The following is a 25892-nucleotide window of genomic DNA, read 5'->3' on the forward strand; positions in this document are numbered from 1 at the left end:
CGTTGTGCCAAATATGGCTAAGGTAATCTATGCCTGGGATAAGAAAATCCTATGTTTTCGAAAAATTCAAGTTTTGTATTAAACTAGAAATTTATAAAAACGACCACATTATTGATATTGATGTCAACACCAAGTGTTGACTACTGGGCTGGTGATACCCTTGGGGACAAAAGACAAATCGTTTAGGCATCCAAAAATTTTCAAAGACAAAATCACAATAGGTATGAGCAGCAAAACCATTATAAAACATTGAATTGTACAGGCAACCACTATTAAGACCAGTATAATCTCTGCATTTAGGTGTTTAATGTTTTCATTTTTGTTTATTGATGAATTTGATTATTTATATGATTAATATGTTTTACTTATGCTATCACAACTATGTTGTTACCTTATTATTAAAAGTTTATACTTTATATTGATCTATTCTATTTATACCATTTACCTGTATTATTTGCGCCAATGAAATGTATTATCGAAAGCTGGGTTTGAGAAAATACGCAAAATCGAAAAAAAAACATACAATTGACACTTGAATGTATTAACGGCTAAAACATATTATTTGTCTTTGTTTATTTTTAATCTTTACTGTTTACTTCCTTTTAGATAATATCTTTTAGGCGTGGCTCGGTTTTATAAACACCCGCCATAATTTGATTGTGTTGTAATGCTATTGTCATATTTTGTATTCTTATCTTTCATTTTTGTCTATATATTTTGTCTACAGAGTTTCCATATGCCACTTTTTGTTGTTGTCATAGTTATTTTCAAATAACCAATATTGTATTATCATATATTATATATTGTCAATATAATGGATTCTCTGCGACTGTCATACAAGTGAGAGGTTTAGCCAGCTATAAAACTAGGTTTATTTCACCATCCTACATCAAGGAATTCTTGCACCAAGACAGGAATATGTCCATTCGTTTGATGTGTTTAACTTGTCATTTGATAATTGATGAGGGAGTTTTCGTTTTAATTTTTCTTGGAGTTCGGTATTTTTGTTATTTTACTTTTTATGCGTTCCAGGAAGGAATATTAAAATCAATAGTTATAATCTACTCTTAATATCTTTAAAAAAAACCCCAAAGTAGTCAATACTACAAGCTCTTGTATTTTTTTAAAACTTCGAATACGTAGATAACCTAGAAACACCATTCAATCAATCAAAGCAGTAATGCACTACTCATCTGTATAGGCATGCTTTCAGTGTTGTATTTTGCTGTACAACACTACCATATAAATATCGAATTTTCTGTATGCAAGGATACCTTTTTATTACAAGTATAAAGTATTTGCTATTTAAAATACTAAGATTTCGACCAGGTTAACATAGATAATAGCTAGTTGTTTCAGCCGACGTCAATTATGCATACACTTCTACTTATTTTTCTATTAAAAACAACAACACGTGCAACGAGTGCAATTGTAACCTATTCTTGAGAAAGCTGTGCTTATTAAAAAAAAAATTCTCGCAAAAAGATCCCTTCAACATATTCAACACAATCAGCTTATATCATGTATAAGGTAATCTCCTAATCTAACAATGATGTAACAATACACGACTTCAAATGTTATGTTTAACTATGACTTCAAATATTAAGCATAACTAAAGAAGTTTCAACCCAGATGTATATTCATACATGTATTGGGTGAGTACTGACAACGTTACGTGCTCCTCGGTTTGAATGATACAACAGATAGACCATATAAAATATTGAAATCGAAAGAGGAAGTAAATTAACTGCAATACAGGCAGACATTTACCGGGTTTGTATTTTATTGTTTTGTTTGACCTTCTTTTCACAATGTTTATGTTAAAATATCATTAATATGCGGAAAACGAACTCAAAATCTACAGTTTTGTGGCAGTTGGATAAAAGTAAAATCACAAAAATACTGAATTCCGAGGAAAATTTCAGACCGGAAAGTCCCTAAAGCAAACGGCATAACCATAAGATCAAACAACACCATAATGATAACAACTGTTATAGTCCTGACTTAGTACAGGCATTTTTTTATGTAGAAAATGGTGGATTAAACCATTTTTGTTTATAGCTAGCTAAACCTCTCACTTGTATGGCAGTCGCATCAAATGCCCTTCTATCGACAAGGATGAGTGGACAAAACAAACAGACAAGAATAATAGGTAAAAATTGCAAAAAATAGAGGTTCAGCAGTCATTGTTATAACCTTAATCATTATAAAAACAAACAAATATGTCACCAAGAAGCACAAAAAGGCATAAAGTTTAAAGCACATAAGCAAAAAGCATGGTTGCTCAGTCGTTAGTTTTCTATGTTGTGTTTTTATACAGTAGTCAAGTCTTTTTGTAGAAGGTGTAAGTTCATGTTCGACTTATGAGTTTGAATGTCCTATGGTATCTTTCGCCTCTCTTTTTGTCACAGGGAGGTACCCTTTCCAATAGAGTTCTCATGAATTTAAAAATCCATCGACCTAATATCAGATGAGAAAAAGGAAGGACCAAAGCCATTGCACATGTTGCAGGTACCCTTGCATGGTGGAAAGAAACTCGGAAATGTTCTTATTCACAAAATCAATGGCCAGAAATAAAATTACTGTTCTATGGTTCCCATACACTGTCACAACAAAATCATCAGGGAGTAGTTATTTTTTCCACAAATTGCCAATTTTTTATTTAAAAGAGGGGCGAAAGATACCAGCGGAACTGCCAAACTCATAATCGAAAAAAAACTGACAACATCATGGCTAAAAATGAAATAACAAACAGACAAATAATAGTACACCAGAAACAACATAGAAAACTAGACAGAGCAACACGAACCTCACCAAAAACTGGGGGAGATCATGGCTCAGGTGCTCCGGAAGGGTAAGCAGATCCTGCTCAACATGTGACATCCTTACTTTATTTAGTTTAAATAAGGCAGAAAGAAATGTCTAAAAATAGGAAATAGAAAGTAATGATTAAAGGCAACCCCAAAAGAACTTTTGAATATGAATTGAGACAAGTGGTTTAGTGACAGATGACAAATTCCCTCAAAAGCTTTCATGAAATTTTATTTGAATTTTACTTCAAAGTTCAAATATTTAAAATTGCACTTTCTCTCTTTTATTTAGCAAGTATTGTCAGATGGATGAACTTTCAGCACATTTAATTGAGGAAGACCAAAGAGCTTCACTACCTACGCATCCCGAAGTGAAGAGGATACAATTAGCAATTGAAAATGTATTAAAAACAATCTTAGGCTGTATTGCAGATAAAGACAAACGACTTAAAGGCAAATTGCTACCAGTAGGTAGCTATTACACTGACTTAAAAATTGGGTTTCCAGATGAATTTGATTTTCTCTATGAACTTGAATCACTTGTTGAAGGAAAAAACTTTGAGATAAGACCCTCTGGGTTTAAGGATATCAAAAACTTATGGAGAACCCCAAATGGCAATCCATTGAAGAAAAAAGTTCAAATCAAGACACCAGAAAAATTCTCTAACAAGGATAATGAAAATTCGAGTTCTAACTGGTTACATAAAATAAATGGAGGCTTTGTTCTAAGCCCTGTAGGCGTTAAAAATACCCTTTATGATGCAGTTTTTCATGAAGCACATCACCTTGACAATTCAATGCTCCCTAGGTATTTGTCCCTTGACAGGACAGAGGAAGCCACATTTGTCTACGGTCCAGCTACTACTTTATTCTTTATTTGGAATGGTAGATTTTATAAAAATCTTAAAGTTAGTGTGGATTTAACAGTATGCATTAAAGCAGAGAACTGTGACGAATATTTTGACTTTTTAAGACCAAATTACATGGATCAATCTAGCTGCTTAAGAAAAATACTTGAAGAAGAAATGTGTTGCTATGGTTGCCACCTGGTACCTCATATTTCTGATCATGGCCATATTCAATGGAAATTGTCTACTTCTTATTTGGAAACCAGAGTTTTATCAAGATTTCCAAAGAAATCAGTCTTGAAACAAGTTATTAGAATTGTTAAATTTGACAAGGAAAAGTTTCTGAAAGTGCGTCCCGATCTTGGGATAATGAATGATAAAATATTAGCTGATTTTCTTCAACTGGCCAACTTTTACAGTGGAAATGATTATGATGAAAATTTTAAAAACTTAGTTTCATCATACGTAATAAAGAATGTAGTATTCCACCTGTGTGGGTTTGCTACTTGCAGGGAATGGAATAAAGCTTCCCTTTCAACATTGTATCTTTTGACACTCACTACACTCTATGGAGGTTTTAAGAGACATTCAATCAGAAACTTTTTTATTTCTCAACACAATCTAACCATTCCAGACCATGGAGATATCTTACCTGGGTTTCAGAAACTATTTGGAGAAGTCAAAATTGAAAGTTACCAAAAAAGGTTTCAACAACTGGATATAAAAGATTTTGACTTGAATAAATTTGAAAGTCAACCATTTGAGCCATCAGGACTGAAAACATTCTTTAAAATTACTAAAGATGACATAGATACAAATTATCATATTCTGTGGGAGTCAAAATTTCTAATTTAACAAAATTTACGGTGTTGATAATTTAAAAGAAAAATGCAATTAGTAATTTAGTCAACAGTAAACATCTTGCTATTTCTCTCACATTATAGAAAAGTATGCTATATTTTAAATATTTATTTTCCATTCCTATTTTGTACATTTAACAATAAGGTCGATAGTTTTCTCTTTGAATTGTTTCAAAATTTGTTATTTGGTAGGGCCTTTTATATCTGAATATGCATAAGGGAATTGCTAATTGTTGAAGGCTGTACAGTGACCTACATTTGTTTATTTCTGTGTCATTTGCTCTCTTTTGTAGAGTGTTTTCATTGGCAATCATATCACATCTTCTTTTTTCAAAAAAACCTGTGCAACTGGAGATAAACAGAAACATACAATTATTTTTCACCTAAGGTATAGTGTGAACATGTTGTCTTTCCCTATGTAGGTCAAACAGTCAGCTGCTCACAGAACGAAACACTTTTTTAGGTTTTTTTCATAATTTTTCATAACATAAAAGTTGTGGTAAAAGTAAGTTTCTCAGTTGATCAGGAGAAAATGTTACTCTATTTGTTTCTTAAAAAAGGTGTGGCACCATGGTAACCATACTGTGTCTGATATGCAAAATTGTGAAAAATGCTTCTGTAAAAAGAATAAACAAGAAATAGAATCACAATTTACTTCTTTATTTGTTATGTTTGACCAAGAACAGTTATCTTTTTCTGTAATGTCTGTTTTGGAAACAAATAATCTTTCATTATGTCATCCAGCTCATTTAAGGACAATAAAATGTGATCTTTGACCTTTTCCTCTTTCTCAGTTTTCAAGGTCAACTTCAGAAGATGATACAGATCACGTAGTACAGATTCCAATACCTGAAAAGAAAAAGAAAACAATAATTATGTGTTACCATTAGCAACTGATTGTATTACTTCAAAATTTTATTTGTTTATCCACAAAGCCCAATAAAATAAAATACCATAAGACATATATAAAAAAAAAATGGAATGTTTTAGTGAGAGCAACTTGTGCATTGGATATCAAAAATATATTTTTATTTCAAATATTTAATAACTCTTAAACAAAAAGACACAAAATAATTAGGAAGCCTCATAACAGCTTTTTGTCATAAAATTTAATTTGACACTGTATACCAAATTTAAGAAGTGGTATAATAAATCTGCCACAGGCATGATTAACTGATTCATTCAGTTAAAACTGTTCTTTCTTTCAATAGGCTGATGATTTTAAACATTTACTGGCCTTTCACACACTACTAATACTACTAATTTGATTAAATGTATGAGGGGAATTATGTAATGTGACCATTAAAGCATTGTTTCTGATATTTTTAGTTGTCTTTAGCGAGAGTATTCAATCAACAGCTTCCTGTAGTAGTGAGCATCCTAGAAAACAGTATCAAAGAATTCAACAAAACATGCACAGATTGTCTATACGATACAAAAATGTGCAACATTATTTTATTTCAGTTGTTGTGCTTTATATCATTTAATTTCACAACACTTAAATATTGCTATAAATTGTTTCTTCACTTTTGATAAAATCTGACTAATTTAATTATAATATACCTGCAACATATCTTTCCCCAGACCTTGTAACAGCATGGTAGTCAGCATTGCTGCAGCTTTCCTTACTTCAGGACTATCATCAGTCTTCAGTAAACTCTGGCAGCATTCAAATATCTAAACATAGAAATAGAACATTAATTATAGGGTTACCAAATTCTGAAGGTTTTACATTTCTGTAAATATTGACAATGCAATTGCCCATAGGAACTCCTTTTACGGCTAAAACTGTACCACTTTTACTATGAAGCTCTGAAAAAAAACTTATCCTAGAATTGAAAGTTCATATGCACCACAAATGTTTCAAAGGTCAAAATATCTGTGCGGCATATTTTCAACATTTATATGCCCTGAACTTCTCAGAGTTTAAACTAACATTTATTTTCTTAACTCCCCCTACCTCGAATGAAAAGTTACCACAGATTTCAATGTAAACAATATGCACATGTATATTTACTGGTAACATTCCCAAGTTATGTCTCTGTGAGATGGAACACAGAGAGCATAATTGGGAACCAGTATGTAAACAAAATTAATTTTCTATGAATATTCAAGATCTTCCCAAAAGATACTTGTTTTGAGAAACAGCTGTATTTACAAAGTGCAACCTGTAGTGCTGTATAAATTCTTAACGTCAGGATTATCAGATCTGTCATCAGTAATAAAAACATTGAGGTGCAATTTGACTGACTTCATAATTTTTCAAGCATCAAGGAGATTTTCTGCTTGACATACATTTCTGTTTTATAGAGACTGTATTGCATTTTGCATGAACTTTCTTTTGAATTATTTGGTTTTTGTGTCATATTTTCATGAATTTGCCAAAAAAACGGAAAAAAAAATAAAACCTGACATGCTTGTTTCCATGGCAGTTTATCAGCGATTTGAATTTTAAAGATGAGACTACGTTTCTATACACGGGTGCAGTACACTTTTCAATATTTATTTTTCAATTGAAGATGAATGTCACATGAATGTAGAAGAGAATTTTCCAATATTCTTGCATTAATCATAAATCTTCTTATGTTAAAACATGTACCTCACGAATCACATTTCCCAGAGAAAATCTGACAACTTTACAGATTTCCCCTAGATTTGATAAACTGCTAGCTCTGACTAATGGATCTTTGTCTCTAGCACCACTAAGTATGGATGGCAGTAGAATATCTCTGTATTTTGGAGCCATGCTACCTAGAAAAATAATCATGTTATTTTCTTATTCCTTGTAAGACTACCTACTGGCATTAACTATCAAAGGTTTTAGTAAAATCAATGCAGAGCTTAAGGAGCCTGTTAATCTTGTATTTTCCTAGTATTTTTACACATTACATCAATAAATAATCATGATCATTAACCCTGTTTACTGTGTATTTAAATTTAAGGCATTCTTAAACTTAAAAACTACATACCTAATCGTCTTGTTGTCTGAACTATGCATTCTCCAATCTTCATCCTAAGTTCAACACTTCTTCCATTTTTGTCAAAATCAGCAAACTCAGAAGTAAGTTTTGGAATAACAAGGTCTGGAAATTTGTCTGCCAATAATGACAAGCCTCTGGCAGATGATAAATACAAGTAAGAGTCTGGATGACTAAGGTTTTCTTCAAATATTTTCAGGACCACTTCTTGTTTCTCCTTGGTTTCATTGTCCTTGTTCTCAACTAATTTACATAATGAAATTAACCCATGACCTCTAATAGGGATCAAAGGGTCACACAACTCTTTCAATGCCTCCTTAAAAGAGGAATAATGTGTTTCTTTGTCTTCTGAATGTTTGAGAAACTGTTTACTGGAACCATGGTCCTCACTATCTAAAACTTCTATTAAAGGTTTGCCCTTAGATTTTACTTTTCCATCCAGTTTGGGTGACTCTTCTGATTTTTCCTATCAACAGAAACACAAATTATAGGATATATGATTTTAATTATAACATCAGACACAGCAAATTCAATTGACCATAAATTCAATTTGTTACAACAAATATAGCTTTAAAATTATAGCCATAATAGGTTCAGTAGGGGATTAAGTAAGTGCAAGTTCAGCGCATCTGGTGCAACAAAATTGGTACCGTTGATTTTTTTATTCAGACAGTCCAACATTCAATGTCAGTTATTCCTTAGGTCAGATGGATCTGGCAAAGTCAACTTTTTCTTATATGCTCCTAAAATGTCATTAAACACTAAAAATTTAAATTTTAAATTCTTTATTTAATAAAATGGTTTCTGCTTCTAAATCTCGATTTTACATCATACAGATTCCTTCACAAATAGATTTTAGCATAAATCTTACTTAATATAACAAAAAAAAAATCATAAACCTTTTTCTTCTGCGAGGACTTTGAAAGCCTATCTGACCAGACAACACCATGAGTTGCTATGGCCACCCTGATGTCAGATGCCATCTCCTGTACTTCTAAATCAGGATGGCTGTCAACAAGTATTTGTAATAATGGCAACAATTTCTGCATATGTTCTCTATCCTCTTCTGTGCACTGCGAAAAACAATTATTTTGATAATAAACAATCTATTAAATGGTTCATAGACTGAAACGCTCAAATGATTTGGCTGACTTATATGTTTAACAGCATACCTCTAAAACAATAGAGACTGGTCTACTGGAATAAACTGTTATCCCAGAGATATGTCTCGCCTTTTTGTAATTTTGATTATGCAAATGTTGAAATCCAAATAGCAATACTCTCACATTTTACACAAGTTATGCAAATATTCAAAGTCAAAGAACCATGACTGATTTATATGGCTAAAAGTCTTCATGTAAATGAAATGTGCCAATGCTTATACAACTGCATACTAAAAACAATTGACTTATTATAAGTCGTTCCTAAATCTAAATACAAACATTAACTTGTAAACTTTGTAAAAGTTTCAAAGTCAACGAACCATGAAGAGGGGTGCGGCTATATAATCTCCATGGAAACAATACTTGCAGATGCCAATAAATTTGCATACCAAATATCATTGACTTAACATAAGCAGTTCATCTTAAACTGATCTAATCACAAACTAATACATCTAAACTAATATAAGTTTGAAAGTCATTAGACTGTGACTCCATCAAGGCGAGACAAAAATGGGAAAAAACTCCTCAACAATTTCTTTAATGCTAGATGCACAACTTCTATATATATGTGTGCAATCTTTCTGTAATGTTCAAAGGATCTGTCGATAGTTGCCAACTCATACATTTTTCACTTTAAAAAAAAGTTTACAAACTGCTAACATGCTTTTTTCATCCATCAAATGGTGTGTACACATGTTTGATATGTTTACATGCTAGACACACTGGCTTATAAATATTTGTAAACTGCTATGATACATTATCTTTGGTTTCTAGTTATTTTGTTAAATACTCTCCCCCCTCTCTTTATGTTCCTTAACAAATAAATTAAAATGAAGAATATTCAACATTAAACTGTTCAATATTAACTAAACTTGAATTTTCACCTCTAAAATAGATATTAGTAATTGAAATATAATAGGAAAATCCACTTTTAAATAAACATCAATATCCAGCTTATACCAGTTGTCTTATACCAACTTGATGTGTTAACTTTTACTTCAAACCATAAAGATTCATATTTTATCAATTTTGATTTATATAGGAGTTATTTGCAAGGGTATCTACTGATTAAAAATTGGGTATATTGTCTTCCATCTTTAATTTTCATTGAGGGCAGTTTATTGGTGTTAAGTTGATGGTAGATAATTACGATGTTGCTGCATATTTTCTATGATTGAATAATAAACCTTTAATCCAAGTTGTCGCACTATAAAATCTAGAGGGAAGACAGAAGCGCCATGTTTGTTGGCTTAAAACGTTCATCAAAATCTATAAAATCTAGTTCATGAAGAAAGTTCAAATATTTCTATCATAATGACATACCTTTAACCCTCCACTGAGAACAGATGTAATAAGTCCCATGGCCATTGTCAGAGTCTCATTCTCAAACACTGTTGTTGTTTCATCATCACATGCCTGTAAAACATGTACTGCTCTCTCTAACGTTACCTGAATAAGAAGTAAATATGTATAGATTCATGCTTGTAAGGTGGTATCTAACACTACAGGGAGATAACTCTGTAAAGTCAGCTAATCGTTTTAATCACATTGTGTTTATGCATATTAAAACACTTAAGACATAATGGTAACCATGGTAACTGTAATGTTTGACAGTTGTTGTTATATAGTTGTTGTCTTGTTGAACTGTAGATGTCTTTTGATGATGCATAAAATATTTTGACCCCTTTATTTCTTTAATATACATACATGACATATACACCCTTGGAAAACATAATATATTTTATTCCTAATATTTTTTTCAAATTTTTAAAAACACTTTAATATCCAGAAATTAGTCTAATTCTATACCATATTGTAACTTTGTTTTTTTATTGTTATATATCATACATTTTCTATTGAAAAATAAGCAAAATCACAAAAATACTGAACTTAGAGGAAAATCAATTCGGAAAGTCCATAATCACATGGCAAAATCAAATAACAAAACGTATCAAAAACGAACGAAAAGGATGTCATGTATGTAAATGCTAAACTGGTGAGACAAAGATATTTTTCAATAATCTAATACTTACTTCCACAAAATCCAGAGTTTGTTGTGTGTTTGTCAGACACGAGGGACCAATACTTTCACACAGACTGGCCAATAAATTAAGGATATGGATCTTCTTACTGCAAAGGTCATTATCAAGGACATTCCTACCATGTGGAAGCTGAACTGATGGTTCAGTTATTTCATCTTTGATTATACTACTCAATTCCTGAAACAAAATTGTTGCCAGATATGAGCAAAAAACAAACATTTACACAATTTATGACATAATGGGGAAGGGGTGTTTCGTTAACACATACATGGTACACAGGGAAGGCACTTTAAAAATGGGGTAACCACCTATAGAGTTTTTTAAAATGCAAAAAACGGATGACTAACATCCTTAGTTGAGATTCTGAAGTGTCTTTCCTTGGTACCAAGTATGTTTTTATGAAACAGACCAAAGAAGTTTCAATAAGGTTTCTATGATATGTTCTTATATAAGCAATTTAACCCAGTTTCCCTAACATTCAAGCAGAGTACTGTGGATTCATTATTATTTGTTGGATACCAAGATTTGTGGTTTTCGTGGGTACAGGAGAACCACAAATTCAAATGTTCAATGAACAACATATTTTAAATAGGCTTTGTATACAGCTATTGGAAAAACCATGAAATAATCAAAGCACCAAGGGTGCTATAGGCAGTTAATTAAAAACCCAAAGGCAAACTTGTCAAGTTCAGATGCATAGTGTAATGAATTAGTGAAAATATTTAACTCAGGCATTGTTCTCAGCTATTTCCAAAGTATCAAATAATGTTTGTACAGTAAAGTTTACGATATGCAATCCTACCACTTTCAAAAGTTATTTCCAATTTATATTTATAAAAATTCAATGTCTGTGATTATGCACATACAGCGTACCATGTATGTACCTGTCCATAGTGAGGACCCACAGTCACTAATGTGGTGATTGTAGTTGTATATCATTTTTATTTTTCATATTTGTTTTTTAAATTTTTTAAATTTTAATTTCTTGTGTATGATGTCCATACACCTTATCGCTATTTGTCCGCCATTACTGAATATCACACAGGTTCCCGTACAATTTTGACGTCATAAAACAAAATATCTGACGCCACAATGGAAAAGTGATTGTTGTATGCGTCAAAAGTTCAAGCGGCCAGGTCAGCTGGGATAAGCGATTAGGTTTATTATCACTGAAATATTACATTTTAGTTATTATGTGAAGGGACCAGCAAAAGCAAGCCTTTGTGTCTGGGAGTTTCTCCCTGCATTGAAGATCCATTGGTAACCTTCAACTGTTGTCTGTTCTAAGATCAGGTTATTGTCTCTTTGACAAATTCCCCATTTTCATACTCAATTTACGTCTAAAATTATAACTGAATTCAAATATCTTGATTACGGTTTCACTGTCTTCCATTACTAAAATCGTAATAACAAAACACATTTATTTAAACTTTAAATAACTGTAATAGTAGATCATAGTAGGAATTAAGAAAAACTTGTTTGTAACTTCAATTTGTTCAAAAAAAATAAACGTTTCTCGAGCCTCATTAGTCGTTACCATTTTATCATATCATGCGATTTATTTTCAAGGGAAAATCGTTTACCAGCATCAAGTTGCTGAAGGATCCCCATAGAAATGATTCAAGAACACCTGATGGGTGTTTAAATGTGAAAAATTGTAAAAAGAAACATCGAAAAAAGTTGACCGGCAATCGAAAAGTCTTTGTAAATCAAAAACAATTTCGGTGTAATACGGGGCACAGATTCGGATTTGATATTTTACAAAAATATGCGACTTTGGAAGTTGAATAATGCTGTCCTTTAGAAAACAGTTGTCAAAGTTTTAATCTCAATATTAATTGAAACACATTGAGCTAAAGCGCATGTAGCATTATGTAACACCAAAGCGAAACAATCTTGAAATGACCTTGACATCGACCAATCAGAAAATTACAATAACAACAACTTTATTTGACAAGCATGAAACTCATTTACGAGATAATGGAATTATATTAGCAAGAATACAAATGAGCATACATTTAAGATTACTGAATTAAGATGATTTAAACTATCTCATTTATTTCAGACAAAAAACCAATAAAATGATTAATAATAAGGCCTAAAATAAAATATTGTTTGTTTCCCCAATCCTGACCAACCCTTCAAAATTGGTGCTACTCATAAAATTTTATTGTCAAAACTAAGTAAAATATTATTTTATTCAATTTGGATTTTCAGGCTTGCCAGATCGTCTGATAATATTCAAGTTTTTTGGAAAAATAAAATTATTTCCTTACCTACCTACCCACATCTAGCTTGGCAGGGTTGGGATTGGGGAAACAAACAATATTTTAATTTAGGCCTCATCAGAATCCTTCCACTTTAAAAGGTACATAAATTTCGTCTTCCATGTAATTTGAAATTGCCGCCAACTTATATCAGCTGATTAATAGACTACTGACGTATGTAATACGTATCAATGACAAACAATATTCCTATGACTTTTACCATTTGGGAAATGTAAACGACTCATCTTTATAGATTTTCAGCGATCAAATATTTTATGCAATTGTTCTTTGACTTCTTAGCCAACACCACAGGGCATAATAAATAATAGAAGGATTTTTATCGAGCACTACTTCCTATGTGCAACTTCAAAACTTTTGGGTCATTCGACGACCATTTAAGGTTTTTATGGTAATATTTTTTATATTCCAGAATAAAAAGTATGAAAAAAGTGTCCAATTAGTTTAAAATAACATGATAGCCAGCCAGATAATAAAAGTGGCACATATTTCAGCATTTATTGGGTAGAACATAAATCTAGGCTGCTCGCATAAAGCAGCTTAACTGCTTAATAATCCATGAATATGCAAGATTTCAGCAATCCACAAAAATTGATACCCACAAAAATAAAAGAACCCATAGTATATTTATCCAAATATTACATTATTATTAAAGAGGATATGTTATTATTGTCAATGAGACATATATCTACCAGAGACCAAAGGACAAGAATTTTAACATCATAAGGTAACCATAAGGCCCAAACTATTTGTATTGTGCAAAGAGAAATGAACTAATAAAATATCTTTATTAGTCAATTCAGGATTTTAGGAATTTCAAACTAAGTTATGAATATAAAATAAAATTCAGAAAGTTACTTCAATATAACATATTTTGGACATATCATTATGAACTACAAATGTACTAAGCAATGTTTAGTCATGCATAAAATGTCGGAGAGTGATCCAATATATTGAACTGTACTGCACTGCACAAGGTGATTATTGTCTTCATACAACTGTCTTAGAAATAAATCTAAATGCTAAACTTTACCATGATGCTTAAGTGTTAAACATATAATACATAGTATGAACTTTTTACCTTCATCATATACAAGAAGAAATCTCCAGGAAGACCACATGTCTGTAAGTCTTTCAGCAGCTCTAAAACACCATCTGACCATATCTGACTTTTGTCTTGCCTGGAATTATAAAAAAAAAACTTATTGCTGCAGTGGTAATAATGTAAATATTAAACAACAACCTCTTCATATTTCATTGGGTATTGTAATTTCAAATTTGTGAAAGAAATTTCAAGAATACAAGGTTACTGCCAGGCAAATTTCTCCCACATAAAAGAAGGGTCAATGCCTTGTCAATGTTTTTACAAATACTACTTGGTATGAAAAACAAAAATATTTCAGTTCATTGTCTACTGTATCATAACTAGTATTTCTTAGGATATATGACTGACTGACTGACAGACGGGTCAAAAACATTATACCCTCGGTCCGCAACTTTGTTGCATGGGGTATAATAATTTATCAGGAGAGCTTGTGACAAAAGGTAAATATATATTATAGGTTTAAGAGTGTGCAAACAATAAGGATGTAAACAGAGTAGCCAAATCTATTTAAGAGCAGCATTTTTCAAGGGGAACTAACTCTAGCTAAGTTGTTACTTACTCTTCCTTCTGTCTGGTGACTATGACAATGGCTCCTCCATTGACTGGGGCAAACATAAGGTTTGGATGTAAGTAACAACAAGTCATGTGTAGATCGGTATCCAATAACAAAGGGAACTAACTCTAGTTAAGTTGTTACTTACTCATCCTTCTTTCTGGTGACTATAACAATGCCTCCTCCATTTGCTGGGGCAAACATAAGGTTTGGATGTAAATACATCATGTCCTGAGTAGATGGGGTATCCAATAACAAACACTGTAGATACTGTAGAGACTTGGTTTTGGAGTATTGCTTCAAACTAGTGGTTAAAATTTCATGAATGGCTGATCTGTGAGATAAAATAAAGACCTAAACTAAATATGGATTTTATTCAAATTATTTATGCTGCTTTCAGGAATACAAATTTGTCTCAACTTTAAAGCAGATATAAACAGATATCTTAAATCAAAATGTCAAATGTTTTTTTTATATTAAAAACAGGGAAAATATTAAAACTGATTGCAATACATCTAATAAACAAAATGAATCATTCAAGTAGCAACTTAAAAACAGTTAAAAGATTATGCATACTTGAGATGTGAAATTCCTTTCTGTGAAAAACAGTATAGGTGAAATAATGGCTGTAACACTGGTATAAGGTAGATACACAAAGTACTGTTAGGTTCTGTACAAGCCACAAACACCTGAAATATATATAAAATAGTACTCAGGTAAATGTAAAAAAACCACCAAAGAACAGGTAAGTTGTAATAAAAACAAAATGATGAAAAATTGAAAATTTGTTTTTGTAACAATTAAATGTTTCATATAATTCTCATATATGTAAAGATAAAATTTGAAACTGACATAATCAGTATCAATAATAGTCAAGTGATTATCAAAATTTTTCATCAGACAATGCCGCGTCTCGCTTAGACCCCAATGAGACCCACTATGAATAGATATAAGATGTGGTTTAAGTGCCAATGAGACATCTCTCCATCCAAGTCACAATTTGTAAAAGTAAACCATTATGTACAAGTCATAGAACAGTCTTCCACACAGAGCTTGGTTCAGACCAAATAGCATTGAAATTTCATTCTTCACTTTTGTGTTCTACACAAGTATTTAGAAGTCATATTAAATGCTCTGAAGCCAAAAAAGAAAGATGTATAGCGTGTGATAAACAATGTGATGTGTAATTTATTTAAGTATTCTCTGTGCTTGTATAAAATAATATAAAGCCTGTCATATAACCCCATTTCTTTGCTTATTACCATAACATGTGTTTTACAGGGTCTTGAATACTTTAAAATTAACTTACAGTGGTATTAATGACATCTTAACATTGATATTAAAGTAATTAAGTCTTCTTATTGTCTGTAATTTGTTGTTTGTAAATAAGAAGAAAAAAAACCTCTAACACATTGTATTATTTATCCCAAAATAAAACTGGACACATTTAATGTTAGATGACTTTTCTGATAAAAATGTTGGGCTCAAATCAGTTTCTAAAAGGTTCATACTGTCACTAACAATTGATAATTATAGATCATTGTTGATCACCTCAACAAGATTGTTTTTCTAGTTTGAGCTGTAAAGCTCAACAATGATAATCTGTTAACCCTTTGACATCGAAATTTACATTGACAATGGCATGTGTGCCCTTAGTTTCTAGCAGCAATTTTTCATATCCCTCTACTGAGAAGGGAAATTATCAGTCAATAAGATCATAGGAAAATTTTGAAAAAAAGCGATAAAATAATATATAATTTATGCCGAAAAACCTTTTAACTGTTGCTTACCTTGTGAATATCTTCAACACAAAGAGACAAAGACTTCTCATCTACAATAATCTGCTGTGTGTCGCTGATAACATAATCTGTAAAAATATTTAATGGATATTCAGATAAATATTCAAACTATATTTTGTTTTCTATAAAATGAAACATTGCATTGTTATAAATGGAATAATTCACTAAATATACTGTCAGAATAGTATTAGAATTTTAAACAGACAGACACCAGTTTTAAACTCATTTTAATATACTCTGCTTACTAGTGGTATAAAGCTATTCTAATAATCTTTATAAGTTTTAAGCAATAGGAGCATAACCTACAAAACACTTAAATTAAAATGAACTATTAAAGTCTAAAAGGTTACCAATTCAACATTGTAATTAGATCTTTGAATATTGTTTTTATTGGTATTAATATTGATATTTTCATCAGTAAATTAAAAGCAAAAAAATATTATTGTGATAAACATATGCACATTCATGGATCTACTATCCATAGCTCCCTGCATCTTGGCATTGCTTAAGGTCATGTTTTTCTCTGACTGTTTATGACATCTTTAAACAAATCTGTTGGATGTGTACTGATTGATAATTTAGTCTTGGATGCAAGATTTCTTTTCCTAGTTGCTATTGGCTTTAAGCTAGCTGTCAGTAAAGTTCTGCGAGTACTCCCAGATCTGTATTTATTGTCTTTCTGTTGTTAGGATGTATAAGTACCATGCAGGACACATCCACTCTGTGTTTTTGTTAGATATATTTCCATTTGTAGGATATTTATAGTTCTTATTTTGTTCGCTTTTAAAACTGTCCCAGGTTAGGGGAGGGTTGGGATCCTGCTTACATGTTTAACCCCAATTGATTTCTGTGTTAAATATACATGTATTTACATTTGTCACTTTAGGGCCATTCAACTTAAAGTTGTTTATTTCTGTGTCATTTGCTCTCTCGTGAAGAGTTGTCTCATTGGCAATTATACCACATCGTCTTTTTTTTTTTATATAAATAATATCTTTTTATTTGTATAAAAGGTCCCCCTATGTATAAAGATGATAGTCAGTAAAATTAGCTCTCTGAACAAACCCAACCAATACAAGTCCTTACATATTATGTCCCTGTATGCAACAAAGCAATATCTAAAAGTATTTTATGTCAATTTTCAGACTATCTTTACATGGGGTTTTCTGCTCTTTAGTGGGGTTGTCTCTTTAAGATATTCCCCATTTCCATTTTCAATTTTATGAAATACTGCATTGTGCTTACCATTATCCTGTGTACATAATAGAAGTGGCTTTAGCAAAGGTTTGATGATATATTTCTCAGTCAAGTCAGGTGAACTAGTGGCCATATTAACAATAGTACTACAGGCTACACGTAAAAAATGTTTGGCTATCTGTTTATTCGGTTGGTGAAGTAAAGATAATATCTGCAAAAGAAGAAAATATTTATCATGAAATGTCCAAAAGGACTAAATACATGTTCCTCAGTTAAAATTCTTGGGATCCTTAACAGGAAAAAATATAAACCGGCAGTAAATGAAAGACTTATCTACTAAAATGAAAGAAATTATTGTGAGGCTTAACTTTTATTAATGAAAATAATGCGATTGGATGTGTATAGCAATAATAAGAACTGATGTTTTGATATCTTAAACATATGTCTGTACTCAAACTTCCTGAAATTCCAATAATTAATCTTACATTTTAGTCCAATCTTCATAAATTACCAAAACAAAAATGTATCCAAAGTATACAGATGCCCCATTCGCACTATCATTTTCCATGTTCAATGGAGCGTGAAATTGGGTAAAAAATCTAATTTGGCATTAAAATTAGAAAGATTATACCATAGGAAACTTGTGTACTAAGTTTCAAGTTAATTGGACTTCAACTTCATAAAAAAATACCTTGACCAAAAACTCTAACCTGAAACTCCCACTTTCATTTTCTATGTTCAGTGGACCATGAAATTGGGGTCAACAGTCTTATTTTGCTTTAAAATTAGAAAGATCATAGCATAAGCTGTTATTAATTTATTATTTTAGCAACAAAAGTACTAAGTTTCAAGTAATTGGACTTCAGCTTCATCTTGACCAAAAACTTTAACTTGAAGCGGGATGAATGGACAGACGAACGAACAGACGGACGGACTCACAGACAAGAAAACATAATGCCCCTCTTCTATGGTTAGTGGGGCATAAAAATGCATCTGATGATTCATGGATCACCAAAACAACATGCAAACTTTTAAACTATATGCACTGGGTACACACTTAAATAGTTTTTCTGTAAGACAGGGTATGAGTTTATAGATTTATCAAATTGCCCAGCACTAGTGAAAACCATCTTCTGAAAATTAAAATATCATTGTCACTTTCTTGAAGAGAAAGTTGTTTAAAAGTGTATGTCCTTACCCTGTAACATTATGTGCCAGTTATAATTATTTTTATGTAAAAACTACATGTATACACACCTGAGGTGAGACTAGTTTGAAGTATTCTTCGGCAGATGTACACATTTTAGGGCAACTTGCTATCACCTTGGCAACAGCATCAAATCTCCTCCAATCAGCTATCAGATTTCCACTGACATCAGCAACTGAGAAAAACAATCTACAATTTAGCTTGTTAATCATATAAGATAACTTCTGTAAAGGGATACATTTTTGTATGAGCTACAACACTAAAAAAAGTGTAACACTGATGGTGTTAAACATTAAATCAAACTATCAAATGATTGGAGTATATAAAGTGTTACTTGTAAAACAAAATTCAGTTTTAGTTTTCTTTATTTCATCAATTCATACCTGCATTTCCCAGCATGCCATGTAAAACATGGTGGACACCTTGTGGTTTCATCAAAATACCAGTAAGCAACTGGCCACAGATCTTCCTTAGCCAAACAGGGGCCTTTATCAGTATTGGTTTAACCTGTCGGTTCACTCCGTCACCCTGAAATACATTGTTACATAATATTATAATAATTATCATTATCTCTTCTATGCCATTCATCTATTTAAATAAAAATAATCTACTTTGAATTCCATGTAATGAACTTTTTAATATAAATCTACTATTTTTGCTGGATTTTTCTTGCTATACTGTTTTCTTGATATAGAAGCAGTAAAATTAATTTCAGGTTTGAACCGGTGCATTTAAAAAAAAAATTCAAATGGAATATATTTACAAAGAAATGCATTGTAACCGATGGTAAAAATAATTGTGATCTAGGGCCTATTAATAGAAAACAACACTGTACTATCTGTCTAGAAGGTAAATGGGTATAAGGTGAATGACAAAAGGGTGATTGTTGACCTTCTGAACTGGCTGTTTACCAGGGCCTCCTTGTAACACCATAAGTTCCCTCACAAGTAATGGCTGACTGATTTTCTCTAGTAAATTATTCAAACTTTCTTCACAAAAGTTTACATCTTCCTTGGAAACAACACTTCTTTTGTTTTCTTGTACTTTGTTTTTTCCTGAGTCTGAAATTTTGTCAGTGCAGATTTGTTTGTCTTGCAATTTGCTAGTGCCTTGACCAATCTGACCACTGAGAGCCATATCTACAATGGTTGCAGGTGTCCATTTTTCTGATTGAATTTTACTTGTATTCTTTTCAGTATTCAGGTCATGTGACAGTTTTGGTTCCCTTGCACAGTCAGTTTCTTGTGAAGGCTTTACTTGATTTTGCATTATTTTTTGTCCATTAACAAGTTGCAACAGAGCGGCAAGAATATCTCCCAAATGTCTTGAAAGAATTAAGGTTCCTAAACTCTCAACTTTACAGCATTTCAGTAATACTTGAAGACATTGAATCATTCTTAAATCTTTTTCTATGCTATTAATACTTTTATCTTTAGTTTGAAGGTCAATTACTTCCCAAAACCCTGATCGTTGGGTTGCTTGCAGTCCTACTCCTTCTTGTAAGTAAGGACTTATACCAAGGACTATGATAAACTGAATGGTTGTCAATACTGTTTTTTGCTGTGCTACACTTAAAGTGTCAGGAGACAGGGGAGGAGCTTGAGATGGTTTCAGTTCACTCCCTTGGCTTGATAGTTTTGCTTCCTGTTCTTTCTGAAATATGATCATTGCTCTTTCTATGGATGAACAAAGTATTTCTAACACTTTTAAACAAAGACAAGTAAAGGTCCATCTCAGTTCAAATCCTGTTTTAACTGTCTCTGTGTGCCCCATGTTTTTAAAGTATGCATACAGTTCCTGGAACTTGTCTTTTTGAGTTTCATGGAAAAACTTATCTATACATGAATTCAGCAGTAGATCAAAAGTGTTCAGATTACTTGTATCTAAAATTGAAATAAAATTTTAGTGCAGTTTGATATACATATATATATATATATATATATATAAATAAATAACAAAAGCTAATTAATTCATTGCACAGAATATATATATAATGTGTAAAGACTACAATAATTAAAGTTCTTTAAAATAATGTCACTTGCATTTTCATGCCTTTTGGGAATCTTCAGGTGATGATTTAATCAATGTCCTTGAAAACACAGCTGTTGGTAACTTTAACTATTTTCATTAAGATAATAGTAAGAGGAAATAAATCCAACATTTTCAAGAAGATCTGTAAAATTTTGGTTGAAATTTCTTTTATAAAGTGTTCTTCCTTTGCAAATCATGTGTGTTTAGAAGAATATTTAACTTTTTTAAAGATACCTTAAATTTTCTTCTTTTGTATGTTTCCAATTGTATACTCACATGTGAAATTTAAAGTATCTACCTTTGACTTATCTCCCCTTACTATTATCTGACACATTAATGTACATGTATATCATTGACAAATGCAACACATCACCATTTTTCATCTTTCATCATATTAACTATACTAACTGTCCTGAATGTCGTGGTATCAAAAAGAATGCCACTTAAGTTTGTATCAGAACATTAAACTTATTATCACTCCATTTTCCTCCACAAATGAAAACCGACCACCACAAAATAGCACAATAGTGTTGAAAGTTGCATAAAAGGGGGTCTCACTAGGGGGTTCCGATCTTGGATCACGCTTACCATTTTGTTAGATTCCCGTCTCCCGCTTACACTATGTACGTAAGCAATTCTCAATTTTTGGCATTTCCCAGGTCCCCCTTGACCTCATTTCAGGTTTTCACGACACAATAATTTGACTTTCCCTTGTCTCGCTTACAAAAAAACTGCAATCCCATGTCACACTTAGACCCCAATGAGACCCACATTAAATACCAATCAATCAATCAATCATAAGTATTACCAAAGAGGGAAATGTGAATTTTTGCTGGGAACATATTTTTCTTGTCATGTAAATATAATAAATAAATTTGACAAATCAACCAATCTTACCATTGTCAGTATTATGAGTTTGTGAAGCTGGTGTTGTCAGATGTTTCAGAGCTTCTAAAACTAAACCTGGATCAGAAAGTGGGTTATCCATCTTTAACTTGATATTCTGTAATATATAATTAAATGTAAATGAATAATTAGTTTGATAGATATAATTATAAAGTTTCAAGTTTAAACAACATAATCATATTACATACTATAAAACATCATGATATTACCATGATTCAAGTATGAATAATACAGGTCTTGGTCAGCAAGAAAGACGAACTTGTAAACACAAAACAGATGAAATAAATCTGGGACACACCCATCCTTATATAGAAGTGAGAAATACAGATATATATCGTTCATTTTTTTTACATAAATAAGGCCGTTAGTTTTCTCGTTTTAATTGTTTTACATTGTCTTTCCAGGGCCTTTTATAGCTGACTATGCGGTATGGGCTTTGCTCATTGTTGAATGCCGTATGGTGACCTATAGTTGTTAATGTTTCTGTCATTTTGGTCTTTTGTGGATAGTTGTCTCATTGGCAATCATACCACATCTTCGTTTTTATATAGCTATTAAAAATCACATGATGAAGTGAAAATGCTTATAAAACTGAATGTTAAAAATTTCAATTAAGGAGGCTCGCGGGTATAAGATTTTCCGAAAAAAATAAACTTTTATTCTACATTACAAATTCGATGCATTACCTTTAGTAGTTGATACTATATCGTAACTTACAAAAATCATTCCAAAAAATTAATTCGTGTTGACCCCAGATGACTTTTAAAATGTCGATATCATTGAAAAAGCTCTAAATTATCTCCCTTTGGTGCAAAACTGCCATTTTTTGGCATTAAAATAGAAATATCATTTTCAACTCGTCGGTGACCTATATTTTTTGTTGTTGTTTTGGAATAAGCTGTACATAAACTAAATAATTGTAAAATTTAAACGATTTCTGTAATTTAATTCTTTTTCTATTTCGATATTACAGCTATTTCTCCTATTAGTTCAACAGAAAAAAAGGACATTAACAAAAATGTTTTCTTCTTTCAAAGGCAGATTGTGAGCGTAAATGAACGGTGACCCCATTTTTTTATTTCATTTTTCTATTTAGGATAAGATAAAGTTCATTTATAGAAAATTATAGCGAAATCTTAATTAAATATAAAAAAATCATTTCGACCCGCGAGCCCCCTTAAATAGTCACAAATGATAAAAAAAATAGTGATTTTTTTTGGTTTTTTGTGTACTATCAAAGGGGAGCATCTTTTTACCTCAGAACACCACAGAATACCAAAAGAACACCCAAAATTTACCACAGAACTTCAAAATATAAATACTTCAGACATCATTATTGCAGTATTGCTCGTTCTTTTAACAAGTTGCATTCATAATTGAAATAAATTTAATTTTTCTATTATGGGTCGACTCACTTTTGCTACGCACCAAACTGAATGGCCAATAATGGGGATCACAATAAAGATTATTTATATTTGTGACATTTATATTCTTAAAACATTTTAATTTGTTGTGTGCTTTTTAATTCATTTTTGAAAATGTTTAGATGCATTAACATGAATAAGTAACTTTATTCTGGTAATCAACTAGTTAATACAATAAATAATCAAATACTTTCAAAAAGATTTCTGAAGTTATTAATATAGGTCATTGATATTTGAGTTGAATAATATCATAAGTGTGTTTCTTCAATAGAACACTTTCGAGTTCATCCGTCACCGGAAAAAACTCGTCAATTATACGCTCCTTTATCACCGTCATTTGTGCGTTTAGGGGCGTCGTCACTTCCTTCCAATGTTGAGCTAGTGGTTGGAAAACTATAATTCTTTATTGTACGAATTATTCGGCAATTTGAATTCTCAAAATTGACAACCAACACCGCTGTCATTAGGGAATTGTCAGTAAGTACCTACAGAGTAACCAATATTTCTAGTTTATTCTGCACAAAGACGATCACTAAGACGCTTGATGAACGTAAATAGTGCAGGAATACAGGCGAGCCCCTCTATCTGGTAAATGACGTCATAAAGGCGTGCGTAATTGACGAGTTTTTGCCGGTGACGGATGAACTCGAAAGTGGTCTATTGTCTAAAAGTTCAAGTTCGATGACTGTGTTTGGAGTCTTCTGTGGTGTGTATATCTTCTCCAATCATGAAAATATTTCGTATTTTTACCAAATTTTGTTATGGAATAATGGATTAAGAAATGGTTCAACTGAAACTTAATATCGGAAAAAAAAGGTATATGCACCATTTACATGTAGCTTCTCTATTTTTTAGTCCTAAATTAATGTTGACCTTAAGCAAGTTCAGTGACAATTAAATTACCAAAATTTAATTAGATTAACCAAATTTGGCACTTGTCTTAATCACCAATCAAGCCAATTAACATGTTGTTTAAGTTTTAATATATTCCATCAGGTGGCAATAAAAAATAGAATGTTGATCTAGTAGTCTTCCTGTTCTAATTATTGTCAAGAAATTTCAAGATTACAATTTTTATAATAAATATATGAACATTTTTATTCTCATAAACATATATAGTTACAGAGAAATTAGTATGCAATCATGACAATTATAATACAATAATAGTGCATGCATAAATAAATATGGAAAAAGACAGTCCATTTAATTGCGTACATGGTGTACATGTTAAACACAATTTTACTAACCAGGAGGGATGACAATTGATAATTCATGTTTAATAAATCTTGCTTGTTTTTCTAATACAATAATATCAGTTGATAAGAATAACTGATTAAATTTTGCATTTTTTGCATTTTTTTGACAATGTCATGTATTTCGGTAAGCCGATAAAGGTCCTACTCCCCTCATAAAAGTTATGATAATTTTTATCTCATTCAGTCAATATTTATGTCATTGGTGTAACCTGAATTAAAGAAATAATATAATTCTCTACCATTCGATTTGCATTTAATTAAGACTTTTTATTGGTCTGTTGTATATTTCAGTCATGTCAGTAGTGTTTTACTTAAACTTTAAACTTATTATTATTGTGGTATATTTTGGGTGTTCTGTGGTGTTTTGTGGTAAAAAGACGATATCAAAGATTTGTAAAATTAAAACTTACTTTACAAACACTTTGTTTTATGTTAACTTTGCAACTCTCTAAACATATATCCTTATCAAGGATTTGTATAGTAAGTCTTACAAATCCTTGTCATTATCATTACTTTCAACTGTTGTCATTGAATATGGCTTGCTTTAAACATATTTTATAGACATTATTTAATCAGAGACTACCTAACAGTAACTAAACAAGATATTAAAACAGCAGCAAGAATTTTAGTAAATAAAAAGTGGCAATACAGATGGGATAACAGTGATACAGGACGATTTTATTACAATTTTCATCAGACTGTCAGCAATAAATCAACATTTGATTATCCAGATCATAAAACAGCAAAAATTATTAGAAATTTAAGATCCGGATATTATTTAAAAAATTACCTAAACAAAATCAATCAAAATATTGACCCCAAGTGTGATTGTGGTCAATTAGAAACTGTGGAACATTATTTATTATTTTGTGAAAACTATGAAGAGGCAAGACAAAAACTTATACATGAGATATACTTTAACACAGGATCGTTGCATATTGATTTGGAACTTTTATTGTCAATGGAAAAAAACGACAGTGTGTCCGTCTCTAATGAAATACTAATGCGTTTGTTGGGTGACTTTATTTGCGAGTCGCGCCGTTTTGATTAATGAAATAATATTTTTTTTTTATTTTTAAATAAATTTTTTCCCTTAATTAATAAATGTATATATTTTTAAATTTTGTCAAATGATGTTAAGCGCAGTTGCCACCTAAAATTATATATTTTGAGGTACAAGTGAGTGGTTTACCAGAGTGATTTATATATACACGCGAGATTTCAAAAAGTACAAGGGAGACAATCCAGTGTCAACAGCGACACCTACAGAATACAGAATAGAGACTACTTTAATTTGGTTACTTATAACGTTGTTGTCGTCTTGATGTCAAACATTTTTATATGCATGCTCAGAAGAAACTTCAATCTTCAATCAAAGAAACACGTGTTCGATCCAGCCTTGTTTATATTTTTACTTTATCCATAAAA

The 25892-nt window shown here is 31.4% G+C and overlaps 2 protein-coding genes across 4 annotated transcripts; one reads left to right on the plus strand and one right to left on the minus strand.

Annotated features, from left to right (window-relative positions):
* The first annotated feature begins 1549 nt into the window (after window positions 1-1549).
* On the plus strand, window positions 1550-5183 carry LOC134721731 (uncharacterized). 2 transcript variants are annotated; one of them, XM_063584912.1, is made up of 2 exons: window positions 1550-1655; window positions 3103-5183. In XM_063584912.1, exons 1-2 carry the CDS (start codon window positions 1633-1635, stop codon window positions 4511-4513), a joined length of 1434 nt encoding a protein of 477 aa, XP_063440982.1. In that variant the 5' UTR covers window positions 1550-1632; the 3' UTR covers window positions 4514-5183. The 2 variants fall into 2 exon arrangements, with proteins under 2 accessions (XP_063440982.1, XP_063440983.1); XM_063584913.1 differs by lacking the exon at window positions 1550-1655 and adding an exon at window positions 1733-1773.
* On the minus strand, window positions 5165-25877 carry LOC134721730 (transport and Golgi organization protein 6 homolog). 2 transcript variants are annotated; one of them, XM_063584910.1, is made up of 17 exons: window positions 25767-25877; window positions 21776-21881; window positions 19739-20730; window positions 19231-19375; window positions 18898-19022; window positions 17689-17851; window positions 16435-16511; window positions 15221-15333; window positions 14793-14978; window positions 14068-14167; window positions 10693-10878; window positions 9983-10108; window positions 8396-8569; window positions 7488-7962; window positions 7118-7269; window positions 6082-6195; window positions 5165-5367 (listed from the first exon to the last, which is right to left on the minus strand). In XM_063584910.1, the coding sequence occupies exons 2-17, from the start codon at window positions 21864-21866 to the stop codon at window positions 5185-5187; spliced, it is 3402 nt and encodes a 1133-aa protein (XP_063440980.1). In that variant the 5' UTR covers window positions 21867-21881; window positions 25767-25877; the 3' UTR covers window positions 5165-5184. The 2 variants fall into 2 exon arrangements, with proteins under 2 accessions (XP_063440980.1, XP_063440981.1); XM_063584911.1 differs by having other exon boundaries at window positions 25753-25857.
* Between the last annotated feature and the right edge of the window lie 15 nt (window positions 25878-25892).

This window comes from Mytilus trossulus, chromosome 6 (genome assembly GCF_036588685.1).
Source record: "Mytilus trossulus isolate FHL-02 chromosome 6, PNRI_Mtr1.1.1.hap1, whole genome shotgun sequence".
NCBI classification, from domain to species: domain Eukaryota; kingdom Metazoa; phylum Mollusca; class Bivalvia; order Mytilida; family Mytilidae; genus Mytilus; species Mytilus trossulus.

What these genes read in the sequence shown, in the direction of transcription:
- LOC134721731 (XM_063584912.1), top strand. Translation starts at nt 1,633, where the DNA reads ATGTATATTCATACATGTATTGG. An exon ending in TATATTCATACATGTATTGG is followed by an intron (nt 1,656 to 3,102) that starts GTGAGTACTGAC and finishes TCTTTTATTTAG; the next exon opens with CAAGTATTGTCAGATGGATG.
- LOC134721730 (XM_063584910.1), bottom strand. Translation starts at nt 21,866, where the DNA reads ATGGATAACCCACTTTCTGATCCAGGTTTAGTTTTAGAAGCTCTGAAA. An exon ending in TGGCATGCTGGGAAATGCAG is followed by an intron (nt 19,023 to 19,230) that starts GTATGAATTGAT and finishes TGTTTTTCTCAG; the next exon opens with TTGCTGATGTCAGTGGAAAT. An exon ending in GTGTTGAAGATATTCACAAG is followed by an intron (nt 15,334 to 16,434) that starts GTAAGCAACAGT and finishes TATATATTTCAG; the next exon opens with GTGTTTGTGGCTTGTACAGA.